The following is a 15763-nucleotide window of genomic DNA, read 5'->3' as shown; positions in this document are numbered from 1 at the left end:
ACTGTTTGCTTTGAAAACAAACAAATCGTAAAGTTTTCAATTGGGACGAAACGAGACGGAAACGGAACATCGAAGAAAATTATTTTCGACAATTTGAATCTCCGTTCAAAATAAAATGTAAAAAATGTTTCTTTTCTATATACCGAATATCTGAAATCGTCACACGAGTCTTTTTGAATTCAAACTCGAAATGGTATGAAAAGAGTTAGAAATGTAAAAGCGAGGTGAATGCTACGCGAGATTAACGTGGCAGTTATTCGACCGTTACCGATGCAGCGTGTTTGCAATTCGAATTTTCGATCGATAAAAGGTATTATTACAGGTATGGAAGGTGATTCTTATTACTTTTCGCAATATTCGATTTGTTCACAACCTTTTATTTTATTGGCCACACGGGCATCGATTACAAGTTTTACAAATTACAAATACAAAATATAAATTATAAAAATTATTTTTAAAATTTTTTTTCGAGTTAAATTTATCTCTTATTGTTTATATATATATATTTATTGGATGTTCCATGGTTAATCATTCAACAAGTTTCACGAATCACAAATTATACAAATTTTTTTCGACTCTGGTTTAAATTTACAATCCTATGTACCGAGTGTTCAACAATTAATCATTCAACAATTTTAGTGAAATTACAAAAATTACAAAAATATTTTTTTCGAAATTTTAATCAGGTGTTGATCACACGAATTGAAAAATATGAATCCACATAGAGCGAAAGAGTTCGATAAAAATTGTTCGATACTTGCCTCTCGGACGAAACGTTCGTGCGATCTAATCGCTGAGCAAAGATAAGAAAGGGGTGCAGAGTTTTTTTAGGGTCAATAAACTAGATAGCTAGATGTGTGCAATTACAATCACGCACACATTTTTAGGAAACAGGGGCCAAGAGCTTACGCAAATTTACTCGTGTCACGATAGCCCTAACACTGACCGATCGATATCTCTCGTTTGAAATGTATGAAAGAGCTTTCCACGTTGCGAAACACGCTTATTCTCGGTAAATAAATTCTCGTGGCGAATCTCGAGGCGATTTATTAAACTGGTGGTTGAGGTCGGCGGACTTTTCAGCCATTGTGGTGCTGTTCGTTATAAAAATGCTTAGATAAATCTCCCACTTATTATTATGCAATCATTGCGATCTGATTGGTGCGAAGCGATTTCCAATAATGTTTCTTTATTAATAACGAAGATTTATCGCTATGAACGATACGACTTCCATGATGGGTTCTCGTCTAACGAACGATTTTCTGAATAAAATTGAGATAACTCACAACTGTCCGTATCTTGGATCTATTGAAAAAAATGGAACTCGAAATAGAAGATCATTATATTATCAATAATGATCGTTGTTTATTAAGATTTATCGCTTGATTGGAACGATTTCTCGATCCTTTGCTCGCCGTTCATTTAAACAATTTTCGGTGGACGAAGTTTGAATTAATTTATATTAGATTGAAAAAAAAAAAATGGAAATAGGAATAGATGATAATTGCGAATGGTTTGTCACGATATAGCCACAAGCCACAGTGAGAAAAGAAAGCTCGTCGCAGTCGTTTGGTTTAAGTACTTAAATCGGTTACGTCAGGTGGGTCGATGATTAGCTAGCAAGCTTCTGCCGAGTTAAAAATTACGCGCATGATGTTTCGTCTTGGCGCATGCGTCCTTTCAACATTGCGTTCTTTTCATAGAAATATTTACGAATATTACTCGTTAAGCCAGAAATTGTATTTTATTTTATTATATCTTTTCATTGTATTTGTTTAATTTAATTACCGTCACTGTCGGAAACAGAAGAACACGAAAGAACATTATTCATATTTCATAGTTCGAAAATTTAATCATAAATTTCTTCAAGGAAGAACCCTCTGACATTTTATGGACGTTACGTTCCAACGTTAAATGATACCTCTCGTGTAGAATGTCATGCGACTGATCAGCTGATCAATTAAAAAGGTATGGTGAATAATCAGTGATCCGTAAGACGAGGGCAATCTTATCTTAAATAGACAGTGTAGAGTGGACCAGTGCATCACTAGTCTTTCGACGATGCTAGTCGTGATGTTGAAATTCTTAAATTTCGAACGTAAATAAGAAACATTTTAAATCAAAACAGTATATATATATATATATCGTGTTTTTAAATAGAAAAAAAAGCGTAGTAAGGAAGTTATTCCAAGATGAAGAGAACATAAACGCGTGAATGATCTAGCAGCGACAGGTGGGAATAAAGGTGTTTGCACAATATTGGATCGATGTTAGCCTTAGCATTGTCGACGCCCTTAGCATTGTTTGGTTCGCAGACGTGCACACAATCAATGATTAGCCCTGACCTAGCCTTTCCTTAACATATTTATCATATCACCGTTGCTTTCTTTTTCCTTTTGTTTCGTGTAGATTCGTTTTTTTTTTTTTCATCCGGAAGGGAAAGCGAAATTATTACGAGTGTTCAATTTTGCCCGAGTCTCGGAAATCAAACGACTTCGGAATGGATCGGTAAAATTCGGATATGATCGGCGGGACAAGAAATTTCGCCCGATCTTGGCCGAACTTTTTCGACCTATCCCGAAACCCTTAATCTCGCATACCCATGTGTCTCTGGAAGATATCAGTTGATAAATCGTTCGTAGTCGAATTTTTTCATTCGCATCAATTTTTTTCGCGAACGTAAATGGCCCGTCAAACGGAAAGTTAATCGTGGGAACGAGGAACAATGGATGCAAAGTTTTTTCTTCGATAACTGACGCTCTGCGACAACATTGCGAGAATCGAAATGCGCGACATTCGACGAAAAAGTTGTATACCTATATGTACACGTATGCGTATAATAATATATTAGAACTTTATCGGTCGGTATATAATTAGAAAAAGAAGTTGAAGGTTAGTTTAACGATAAAAAGAAATTATATGAATGTCAAGTTCTAGAAATGAAAATTTTATTGTAGAATAATTCGATTCTCTGGCCAGTTGTATGTCGCGCGACCTGGAAATGTATATATATATATATATATAAGAGAGAGAGAGAGAGAGAGAGAATTGTTGAGACTAAAATACAAGCGCGATGTTGCTGCGCCTCGCGTCGCTATGATCCCTTCGAAGCGCCAGCACACGTGCATATATACGCTATACACGAAGCTGCTGCTACGACGTCGTCAAGGACGTCATATATATATATATCGAAGACACAAAAGCGTCTATCATTTGCATAGGGCGCACGCCGTCTGGAGTGATCTAATTTTCAGAAATATCACATTGTTCATCGCGTTATTATTACGAAAGAAGATGTTTGTCCTTGACGATAAATATTTATATTTGATGACATACTTGGTTTATTATTTATGTAAATTAAGTTGGCTGAAATTATGTTAACCTATTATTAAACATAAACTCATAAATTTTTTGCAAGGTCAAAAGTTTATCGTTGTACAAATAATTCGCGATTGATAATATGTATTATACGTATATTACATATAAATCATGATGACAAAGTTAATTAGAGAATTATATTTAAAGACAAATAAGTAAGAAAGTACTTTATTAAGTAATTTGATGTCTTTATTATTAATTAATAGATTAAATAGATTATAAATAAATAAGCTTTATTTTGAAACGTTATTTCTTTTTTTTTTTTTTTTTTGTATTTTTTAATAGTATTCGATGAATAGAAGTAAAAATAAGTTACCTTAGGTTAGTAATTTTTTTTTTTTTTTATCAACTTATTTATATCATTCAAAACCGTTATATTTCATCTCTCTTTGTCTTTCAATATCATCGAAAAGTATTTAGAAAAATGTGCTGCCTCATATTTTACTTTTATTAATATAAAGTGAAGAATTTTATATTAAAATTTTTTCTCTATTCCTCCAGTTATAAAATAATAATAATAATAATAATTTAAAACGGCTATTCTAGTTTCTATAATCGTTGATCGGTAAGACGTGCTGTTGCTACGGGATCTGATCAGAGAACATTTTTAGACGAAAATAAACACGGAATAAATAATCGTTGTATTTTATTTGCAACGCTTTGTGCCGTGTCTCTGTATTTTAAGGAATTATCCTGATGCACAACTATTAATTTGAGATTTCAATATTAATTTTTCTTAATTTTTTTTTTTTTTTTTTCAGAAAATTTATCGTTATAATGTCTACTCACGAGAGACATTAAAATTAACACTTCGTGTAATACTTTATGTAATCCAAAATAAAAATTTCAATAAATTTTTTTATAACGAAATTTTTTTAAAAAGATCAGTAATAGATGCTGAAATCCTAAGATAAAAAAATTTGTTTTATTAATTAAGGAAGAAACGGCTTTCAATTAATTTTAATATCAAACTTATTAGAAATATGTGTGTGCGTTTCTTTAAATTTCTCAATTGACAAAAATTTTAATAAAGTCCTCGTCGTTGAAAAGTTTATTGTAATATTGAATTTTATCATACTTTCGTCGAGTAAAAAAATTAATTAACAATTTTATTTCAGATTAAAAAAGGAGGTGAAATGTTAATTCCATCGTCAAAAAGAAAAAGAAAATTTAAAAAACACACGCATATTAAATATTAAAATTAAATTACCTTTGTATCTTTCCCGCAAGCGATTCTCTCAAAAACAATTTCCCCCCCCCCCCTTTCACCAATAAAAATACTCCCTTAAACCGCGTAAATAGTTTGTTAAATTAATCGCGCGCGTGTGTGAACGCGTCTCGATCATGTGATGACGGAAGGATTAAATAGCATCGGTGACGAGTCACGAGTCAAAAACCAACGCGGCCGCGACAATTGAGGGTGGAAAGCGCGAAAGAGTGGAGAACCACGTGACGGAATTTCTCGTCGCGGCTAATATACGCGTTCATTCGGTTTAATAATAACGGCGTTGATCACGCCCGTACAGCTTCGTTTAATCGAGCCAATTAAGAAGCCGCGTCGTTATCTCGTTAATTCACCCGTTCACCAATTCTCTCAACTACGACGAAAATTTCAGCCTGATTACCCCTTCCATTCGTTTAACTCTTCTTCCTTTCGTGGAAACTTGCACGGATTTCCCCGCGCGAGAATATCAATTTTTATCAAACGTTTATTCCTCAAAATAAATAATAAACTTTCACTCGCAACGTTTCGCATAAAGCCGGTGTTGTTTTTCATATACCGCCTCTTTCTTGCGGTGTAATTTCTTGTTTTTTTTCTTTTTCTTTTTTTGTATACAAAAAATATTTTTTAAATTAACACGATTTCATTCTCGCGCGGGGAATGGCATTAATTAATTGAATTAATTAGCGGGGGGGGGAATTAATCTGCGATACGATGTTACGGAATATATGAATGTAATTATATTGAAAAATGAAGCACTTTGATGCAACTTGCTTGCGGGAATAAGAGTTGGAAAAAATTACATTCTTTTGCGTGGATTTCTCAATGATTTTAAGGATCGGAAGAACGTGACATTCAAATTGTGCCCTAAGTTGTGTTTATCGTAGAATATAAAGAATATATTTCTTATTATTAGTGTTGAGTTAATAGGAATAGAGTCGAAATTAAAACGAAATTCTCGTAAATTAAGAGGTTCGTAATTGATTTTAACGAAAAGGTTCAAAGCTTGATTTTTCACGGTAACTCGAGAACGCGTGTTCCCTCACGGGGGAGGGGAGGTGCCGAGCTTTAAGCTCGAGCATCGAGCTCCTTGACGGAGAAAGACAGTGGATATAGCGAGAGGAATAATGTATGGAGGCCACGTGATTATTATTTGCGTTATCATGCTTCTATAATTTTCATTCTTATTTTCTTAAAAATGGTACAACATATTATAGACTGGTGGATAGAAATTCTTTCGATAAAATATTTACATTATTCGATTACTAAAAAAAATTCATCATATATTGTAATATTTATATATTCGTATATTTATTTTTATCGAAAGAATCCTCGAATCTATCGAGAGAAGGATCCTGTTTAGAAATTTATACAGTTTTGCTCGTTCAACTTATTATTATGACTTTTTGCTTATTTTTATTACATAACGTTTTGTTTTTGTTAGATTAGATTCAGGTTAGGTTACGTCGAGCCGCGTTGAATGCATGGCGATTGTAATTGTATTTTAAAGCCCATCGCGATCTTTATTATCGTATATTGCACGATGATAAATCCTCGAAACAAAACGATTCGAGCCAGTCGGAGAGAAAGGAGCACGTCGGTTTCTCCTCTAGCCTGTCTTTTGTGGCACAAGGTTATGCAATCAGGGAGACTCGAGGTTTTCGACCTGATTTTATAAATCTTCGATATCTGTGTCTCGTGCAAACATGTATATGTCCTTTCTTTTGCTACACCACGTGCTACACCGCTTCGGGCGATATTTTCATTCTCTCTCTCTCTCTCTCCACCTTTCCTCCTTTACGGTTCGTGTCCTTTTTTTCAGCGGCGAAGAAACGAGTTTGTTCATATTCGCGCGTAAGAGTCACGTAAAAATTTTCCGTAAGGAGAGAAATTTTCTCTGCCGAAATTGTTTTAAAAGTTTGAATGGATTCAAAAGCAAAGAAATTATTATGTACGTTTAATTAAAATTAATTACCGATGATAATATTTTATGTGTAGATATTATTATATAAGGGTAACTTTTGATTTTTATTAAGTATTTGTCATTACTTTTAGCAATTTCTTTTCTTTTTTCTTTTTTTTTTAAACCAAATCAAATTTTTCTTGAATGATGAAAATAAGTTGACAATTTTGAACTGTGAATGAAGTCATCCTTGTTCTTCTTCACCTCTTTCAATATTTGTACAAAATGTTGTATTTGCCAAGTGATATTAAACGATTTGAATAAATGATAGTGGAATAAAATCACGTTAGCGGAGTAAGTTAACTGCAAACGAGTCATCTTTATTTTGTCTCTTTCGCAAATTTTGATGTCTGGAAGAGTTATCACATTCCTGAATTATATCATACATGCAAATCACTTGAGTATCTGCATTAATAATCCGATCAAATTGAAGCAATTTATAATATATCCTTTTCATGCCTCGTCAATTATTCAAATCAGAATTAATTCGCACATCTAATATTCGCGTTATTTATTTTTTTTCTTTTCTATTTTTTAAAATCTTAACGAGTTCAAACTCTTACATCTCCAATTTAAAAATTAGATTTTAAATTGTGTAAAGTGCGAATTAAAGGTAAATTCTTTCAAAATGTAAATTTATATAACGAGTTATATTTTATTTAGATTTTGAGAATTTTAATTTCACCAAAAATGGTGAAAGTTTTTGAAGTTTCGTCAAAATTTTTCAATCGCATAAAAAAGTGTTGGAATCTAATAAAAAAAAATTTCGAACGCATTTCTCGTTCGTCCCCGACAATTTTTCCAAAAATAAGAAAAAAAGTGTTACTTACTATGTAACAAGTATGTAACAACGCGTGTCGAGATATTTGTCTTGCTCTGTTTGGAGAGCAAACTACCAGATCAAGCGAATCAATAGCGCAACGGCGAATCTCGTGTGGGTGTGTTAAACTTGAATTCTCTAGCGGCGACACGATGAATCGCATACGTATTTACCGAAATTATTTGTTCCTTCTGTATGAAGAACGGAAAGATTGCGTGTCGCAATAATTAGAATAATGCAATTAAAAGTTTGCATCGAAGATACAATCTTCTGATAAAAAAGATAGATCGATGACGAGCGTTGAGAAACGAATTATTATATACGAGGTGTTAATGTGAATGCACGTTTGGAGTATCGATCGATTCCAAGACGTCAAAACAAACGCAAAAGATGATGTATTAAAAATGTCTGTTGATGCTTGTTTGTTAAGTTAACACGTCTTATTTATAAAATAATATCTCTATCCCTCTGTTCTACCCCATTTCTGTCTCGTTTTATTCCAACACAACTTAAACAAAGTTGTCAAAAACGACATCTCAATTGCAGTTTTGTGTTTCGTTTCGACCTTTCGAAATTAAACGCATCGATTATTTAATCGACAATCTTTTAGCCATAAAAATCGATGAGAGTTTTTTTTTTTATTATTTAAAGCTATTGTTAAGCAAAAATGTTAATAACAATTTATTTAATAATTAGTTGGAACGAGAAGAAATAGATATACAATGTTTTTATATTGCGTAAAATATTGGGAAAAACGGTTGATATTATTTAAAATCGGGAAAGAATTGGAAAGAAACGGAAATTTAGTTTGGAAGAAGAGTAAAATAATGGAAAGGACAACGTGGCAATTCTTAAATGATTCAGTGCACGAATGAATATGACCCAGTAAAGTTCGATGAATAAGTAAATCCGTATTATATACTCAGATAGTCGTGTTTCGTGCACATTCTCTCGTTTAAAATATTCAAATGAAATTAATATTGCGCGAGAAGGATACGATACAATCGCAACGAGAAATGTTTCTATAAGAAAATTCCTATTTTATTTCGAATCCATCGAAAATTCTATTGTATTCTATCAGAAAGATATTATTATCGTATTCAAATTATCCATCGATAATCATAATTCTAACCTCAATGCAGAATTAATTCAACGTCGAGAAATTGATTAAAAATACCGAATCGAAGTTCAAGGAATGGATATCGTTAAACGTGTTACGTAAGAATTTGCAGAAGGTCAGAGAAAGTCTGGTTTGTCCTTTATATTGGCAACAGAGTTGGAAGGTGTTTCGAAGACAAGTAAATGAGGTTTAACAAGTTTCCTTTCTTTAATATTTCCTACGCGACGACACCTCCTCGTAATTTATCATCGACTCGAGGTTTCGAATTCGTTTGCATATCAAACTTTCCGTGCGAATTACACCTCTCTTTAAAATGGAAGAGGCTATACCTGACTTGGCTTGGTTTGCATGCATCGATGATGGAAAAGAATAAGAAAAAAACGTATACGAATTCACGGATAATTTCATAAGAAGTCGATTCTTATATAAGATTTTCATAAATAAATAAGCAATAAAAAATTTTTGTCGTTTCATTAATATTATTTTACGAAGTAGTGTCGCAATTTCAATTAACAATCGCGGTGTGCCATTATATAATTAATTGGTTGTTAGATGATATCCCTAGAGATCTCTTCCTAAATAACATCTAGAATGAATTTTTTCTTTTTTTCTTTTTTTTTTCCATTTATCACGAGAGGATCGTATTTATATTTCGAAATAAATGAGAAGATAATTTCATTTGCGTATGAAGAACATTAGAACAATAGGATAGAAAATGTGCATGGTGTCCTTCGAGTGCATACATAGTTTCGATATAATGTTGTGTTAATAATAGAATTAAAAAAAAAAAAAAAAAACGATAACAACGCGCCGCATGATCAAGAAGTTGGAACGATCGAGTGAAAAATCGCGTATTATCGTTAGAACAATAAATAAGAAGAATTGATAAGAAAAAGAAAATACAATTGCTCGTAACATTGCAACAGATGGTTTGACGAAAGATGCACGCACAAATAGACGTTGTTTCACGTCTTCGAAATTATCTTCTTATCAAGTGTTAATCTTAGAATTATCTTTCACGAGTAAAATAATTTTAAATCGTTGATAGATAATCTTTTACACGAAATCATTTGTTATTCTATTTGAATAATGGATTAACTCGAATAAAACATTATTTAAAATCATTGATGACACGATTATTAATTATACACGAAATAAAACGCGTGTTGATTTTTGTCTTACAAAATGTCGCGTAGTCTCTTCTTCAGTTTACACTGTGGAAGACTCCTCGGATACCTGAGCTCCTCGTAGCTCACATTTTTTGTCGAATATAGAAAAGGACGGCAAGCGAGAAAGAAAGAGAGACTGCTTGAACTGCTAGAAAAAGAAACGTACTATAAAAACAAACTGTTGCAACGGTCAAATTTTTTTATCATTAGTTTCATCTAAATAAAACTTATACCAATTTATTTTATGAAAAATTTTTCTCTTATCTAAAATCTGATAATCAAACGTGATGTAATTTAAATTATTCGCATATTTAACGATGTTGTATGTAATTTTAAATTAATAATTTTTCTTTTTACTCATCAAATTACATCGTCTCGTTTTAATTAGAAAACTCTCACTAATACTACATTGGTAAAAGTTTCATCGAAGAAAAATATTTTTTTTTCCTATTGCATTAGTATTAGTCTCATTTGGATATTTGACCTTGGATCGTATTACATTGCTTACACGTCCAGTTTAAAGAAGAATCTTTCACCATTTTATTGTACATTCGTTTTCCAATTATGAAATATTTACTGTAAGTAGTCCTATTGTGGAACTATACGACTACGATTTTTCTTTTCTTTCCTCTTTTTTTTTTTCTCTCTCGAATTCCGTAATTTTTCTTTTATCTCGGTGGCAAAGAGATCGTTCCAAACATTTTCTCTAATAACACTTTCGGGTTAGGCATCGTTTCTTAAGCTTTTCTTCGCCATTCAACCATCGAGAAGCGAGAAGATCGACGCCTCTGTCTCTGCTTCCCGAACGATTAGCCATTTCTCTTTTCTCGGAGACGTTTTAAGCGCGGCGGGGGGCTGCCGCAACGAAAAATCACCCGAGCAAAAAGAGAAAGAATGCTCGTTCCTCGTTCGAGGAAACCGGTGGAGGCCGTTTCCCTGGATTCAATGATTTTATTGCTTGTCGATAGATTTATCTTGTCCCGGAGTGACGGACAACGCGGATTAGGAATTATAGGGCGAGGAAGAAGCGTGGAATCAGTGGTTCGGTATAAAAGATGTGTCGTAAATCAGAGGGCGCCGTGATCGATGAAACAGTGTAAGGAAGCGTAATGTATCGCTGAGCGCATTTTTTTCACGTTACGTCGCGTATAGGAATCTTACGATAGAGGAATACAATTGAAATTCGCGGAAATATTCTGATTCGTTGATAAAATATTTTTCACCGAAACGAAATGTAATAAGATAGGATTAAATCCTTATCTCGAGGTGATATTTTTTACACGAAAGAAAGCTCCTCGTGCTTTCGAAAATTAGTCATCGCAATTTTTATTGCACAATCTATATATATATGTACATGTAGTGTGTACATGTAGATTTATTTTAAACTGACATTTCTACATGAAATTAAATAATTTTTGTTAAAATCTTTTTAATAAATAAATATAATATCGTATATAAAAGATGCGTCATAGAGATAATTTCTATTATTTAGGAAGAATGAAGAATTTTAAGTGATAAATAAGAATCTACAACGTTATTAAAATAACTCTGCTCTCGAAATTTCTCGATTAAATTGTAAGACGATATAATTAAAGGAAGATTAAGCTTTTGAGACCACTTATCGAGGTGTGGTGTGGGTCATGTTTGACCCAACCATCGCACGACCTGTACTTCGTTAATGAAGAATCACGATAGGATCGTTATTAATTTCGATTTTGTTTATTATCCGTTTAGATTTGTTATTAAAAGATAAAAATATGCCGAGAATATGGCGCGACTAAATATCGTGGCGTGGATAATCGAATATGCGACAGAAAAACGATAGGTATTTTGTTACGTAACCCCATTGGATTCCATCGTGTAATTAGAGATGAGCGAACACTGATCCTTGTATTTCAATTCTATCTGCGATCCTTAAATTATCGATGGAACGAACGAGCAACGTTCTTTAATGCGATTGAACTTCTCTTTTCTTTTTTTTTTTTTTTTTTTTATTTCGTTACACTATTTCGAAGCGTTCAAAACACTTTAATGCAAATAAAATCAAATAATTAATCTTGTGCAACTTTTGTTCTAATTCAAATATGTATTTACATAGCTGCCACTAGGTGGCTACATCCAGATATCCTTTATCGAGTATATACTTTTTTGATCGTAACGTTATTTTCGTTCCCACTCTTGCTTTTTTTCAACTTAAATCATTAAAATTTTTCGTTAATTGTACAAAAATATCAAGTAATGATATTGTTACATTTAATAAAACGTCGTATTATAAATCAGGAAAAAGTAGAAGAATCAGATATTGATGAACAAAGGATGTATGCAGGTATCGTAATTTTGAAGTATTAAGTTAGGTTAGATTAGTGAAAACTGATTTTTTATACCATTAGATATATTCATATTGCGTGTAAAATATGCGTGTTTTAATCACGATTCTCTATCATATCTATATCGAAAATGTACCTTACGAGATCATGATTTTTTGAATCTTTTTTTTTTTTTTTTTTTTTTTTTTATTTTCTTAATCTATTCTAAGATTCTTGAGGGACAAAAAGTTATTTTGGGAACGTTTTTATCGTTGGGACGGCGTGCGATGTTTCGCATGCTTTGTCAAATAAAAAAAAAAATATAATTAAGAATCATTTTCATACGGATGACGAATTGAAAAATGCGACATTTAAAGTGATGTTAAGAAATTGAACGCAAATTCGTTGAAAACAAACATACGTTGCGACAAATGTTTGTAGATGGCGTGTACAATTATAATATACACATATAGAATGTACACGCATTTATAAAAAAGGAGACGAGCGATATTTCGCCAGTGTTATCGCATTTTTAGTTCGCTCGTTCCTTAACCGAAGTTAGAGGAGCAGTAAGGTACGAGTGAAACACAACGAACATTGACGGCCAATTGTTCCTTGGCTTAGTGTGAAAAAACATAGAGGCTCGTTAGAGACCGAAGCAATTTGAGGAAATGATGGAGATAACTCTGCTGTCGAGATATTACATGTACGGTATTCTCTGTCCTCCCGAGCATAAAATGTCTAACCTTTTTTTATTTTTCAAGTTACCTTGAAATATTTGAACCTTTACGTGTCTCTTCTTTCGTTTGAAGTTAGAAACTCCGTATTAAAACTTTATACAGAAATTAAATCAATTTAATCAAATTCAAGAGAGATGTTTTATATATATATATATATACTTGAAATTTCTCCGAAATGTTAGAAATGTTTTATTTAAAAGAGGGCAGTGCTAAAGTTTTTTTTCCATTAACTCATGTTTGTTGTGTTTTTTTTTTTTTTGAGAAGAAGCAATAACTTATTGACAGATTTACGTGAAAAAGTGTACATAAAAATTATCCGATTTCTTCCGGCCAATATTCCAACGATTCGTCACACGAACGATCGGGAAATACGTATATCGTTTTATTTCGTTGTTTATTCGTCGCAAACGTTACGCCACATCGTCCGGACGTTATTTATCAAGTAATACTATTAGAATCGGTCTCTTTGGATGGATGTTGCGTTGTTGGTAGTAGCGGTAGTAGTCTCGAACGAAGTCAGTCGGTCGGTCACAGTTGTCGAGTCACCTCTCCTTCCCTGATAGTGGTTCAGTTGTCGAGTGATCTCCACGATCCTTAGTTCGCGAACAAGTGTTCTCGAGCTCGCTCGTGATTCTGATCGCTATCCTCAGCGCTGTCTTCATTGCCGACCACGTCGCCCTCGTGGCGCTATAGGGCGTATTGTTTCGTTTCTTCAAGGTGTGTATTCCTCTCTCGCTTCTCTTTTCCCTTTAAAATTTTCTTTTCGTGGATAAGAGAACGCTTGAAAATTTTTGCCTATTTTCGCGATTCGAAACTTTCGCGGTCTGCAAACGAGTTTGCATTGATAAATTATTTGGTAACGTTTTATTTATGCAATTAATAACAATTGTAACAACAATAATAACTACGTTTTTTCTATTTTAGATTTTTGATTTCGCTCGCCAATCTGTTACGATATTTTGATATAAAACGAAATAAATAATAATTGCTATTATTATTATTATTATTGTTATTATATACTATCGCTGTTGGCGATATTTTAATTTTTAATTTTAGAGAGAGAAAAAAAAAAGAAGAAAAGAAAAAAACAAGGATTTCCGCATTTTGGATTTGAATTTAAATAATTTCCTTTGATGTGTGATTCTAAATTCCAGGAAAAAGTTAATTCCATCCTTTAGAAATTCCATTGCCAATCGGAAATCCAATTTAAACGTTTCCATTTGTTCTTTGCAATATCAGTTGCTCCATCTATTCTTAATCGATTTTCATCTTCTTTTCCATCTGATAAAGCGTTATAAACTAGAAGTCTGCAATTTCTTTCCTTAATAATTATTTTCTTAATTGTCTTGCTATTTTGTGTGTTTCTATCGCTGTTTAACAATTCCTCTATCGATATTCGTTAATTGTACTTGAAAAAAAAAAAAAAAAAGAACGTGAATTATTAATTTATATTAATTGAATTAATGATAATTGTATTGTAGTTCGAAAGTAGTAACCAGTGTAGTAATTAATTTCTTCCGAAAATTATTTAAATTTTTTTAAAATATTATTGAAAAATATTTTTACAAATAAACATTAACATTTATTCGGATGATTATGAAAATATTGTACGTGATATTTGAGCTTATAACTGTTATATAAAATAATATTAAAAAAATGGATTAAAATGGATTAAATCATACTCATATTTGAATTATAATAAATAAAATAGCATAGCATTAACTTTCGCACTTTCTCTTCTCTTAACTGTTGCAGAATTATCCATACTAATTTCTAAAACTGGAATTCGAGTTTTTGAAGTACGTATTAATTAAACACTACAACTAAATTAACCAAACACTACTACATTACTTATTTTAAAAATCTATTTTCTCTAGATTAGACAATTAATCATTAAAAATCTCAATTATCCCGATTTCTGATCGATCTGATCAGGCTTTTTACTTCTTCCGCTCGAGTAAAAAGCAACCGGTAACCAGAACCTTACATTCGATCGATTCTAATATTTCTTGGGAACGAAAAATTGAATGAAACGTATTTTTCTTTTTTTTTTTTTTTTTTTTTTCTTTTTGCACAGCTAGCAGAACGGAGCTGCCATCTCAGCGACTCCTCCACATGTGGACATCGCCGTCCCGACTCAGGATCGGCCGAGCACCCAGGAAAAAGACGACACCTTAAGGTGATAGCTGCTGCAGCAGCTACCGCGACCGGTGAACGATGGAGAACACCAGGAGAAAGTTGTCTTTCCTTGGTTTTGGCAAGAGGGTATCGGTGAGTGTTTTTTTTTTTTTTTTTTTCCCATTCGTACAAAAAGGAATCGATCCTTTTAGAGATCCTCGAAATAATTGTTCTTACAACAATTGAAATTTGCTCGCAACTTCGATTATATATTTATATGCATTCGATGAATTAATAACTTTGTATTTTTATTTTTTATATTTATCACTGTACGTTGTATTATCTCTATAAAATATTTCGATACAAAATTATCTCCTAACACTTTTTTACTACTTGGTATCTTGATTATTGAACCTGGTTGAAACTGGTAAATAGGTTTTTTTAGATAGTTATATTTTTCCCCCCCCCCCCCATTCGATATCGTATTTTTATAAAAAATATCTCTTTGATTTAATTGTTTTACACCGAAGGCGTTTCTCGAATTAATTGACGATTTAGAATTTTTTAATTCGTTCGAACAAAAGGGAAGAAGAAGTGGTGTTGTTGAAAAGTAAATGATAATATCTATCGTTTTTCCAATACTTATTGTTTATCAGTGAAAGCATAATATGTCGTAGATTTCATTATATGCATTGCGAGAAAAAATATATAAAACAGAGAGATTCATTCATTATCGAGGATACTTGGAATTCTATCGACATTAGTTCTAGTAATTTTTTTTTTTTTCTTCTTCTTTTTTCCAACTTCTGTGAAACGTATTTACTACATTTATCCAATTATTTGTTACGTTCTTGAAAAAAAAAAAAAAAAAAAAAAAAATCTTCCATTGATTAAAGTCGTGCCGACTTTTTAGTCTTCCGACACAAT

At 32.4% G+C, this 15763-nt stretch overlaps 1 protein-coding gene across 7 annotated transcripts in view; it reads left to right on the top strand.

Moving 5' to 3' along the window:
* Window positions 1–15763, top strand: part of Ae2 (anion exchange protein Ae2) — a 54911-nt gene that overhangs the window by 9052 nt on the left and 30096 nt on the right. For 4 of the 7 annotated variants that reach the window (XM_086914935.1, XM_086914912.1, XM_086914940.1 and 1 more), the window contains exon 2: window positions 14796–14989. In XM_086914935.1, the coding sequence (XP_086771061.1) occupies window positions 14936–14989 (54 nt within the window). In that variant the 5' untranslated portion in view covers window positions 14796–14935. Of the gene's footprint in view, window positions 1–13247; window positions 13436–14473; window positions 14518–14795; window positions 14990–15763 lie in introns of those variants that run through there. The other 3 variants (XM_086914927.1, XM_086914931.1, XM_086914919.1) reach the window with 3 other exon arrangements.

This window comes from Apis florea, unplaced genomic scaffold (assembly GCF_048593485.1).
Source record: "Apis florea isolate Af1SG1 unplaced genomic scaffold, ASM4859348v1 contig_1914_pilon, whole genome shotgun sequence".
Lineage (NCBI taxonomy): Eukaryota > Metazoa > Arthropoda > Insecta > Hymenoptera > Apidae > Apis > Apis florea.
This window is presented reverse-complemented; position numbering and strand designations above follow the sequence as displayed.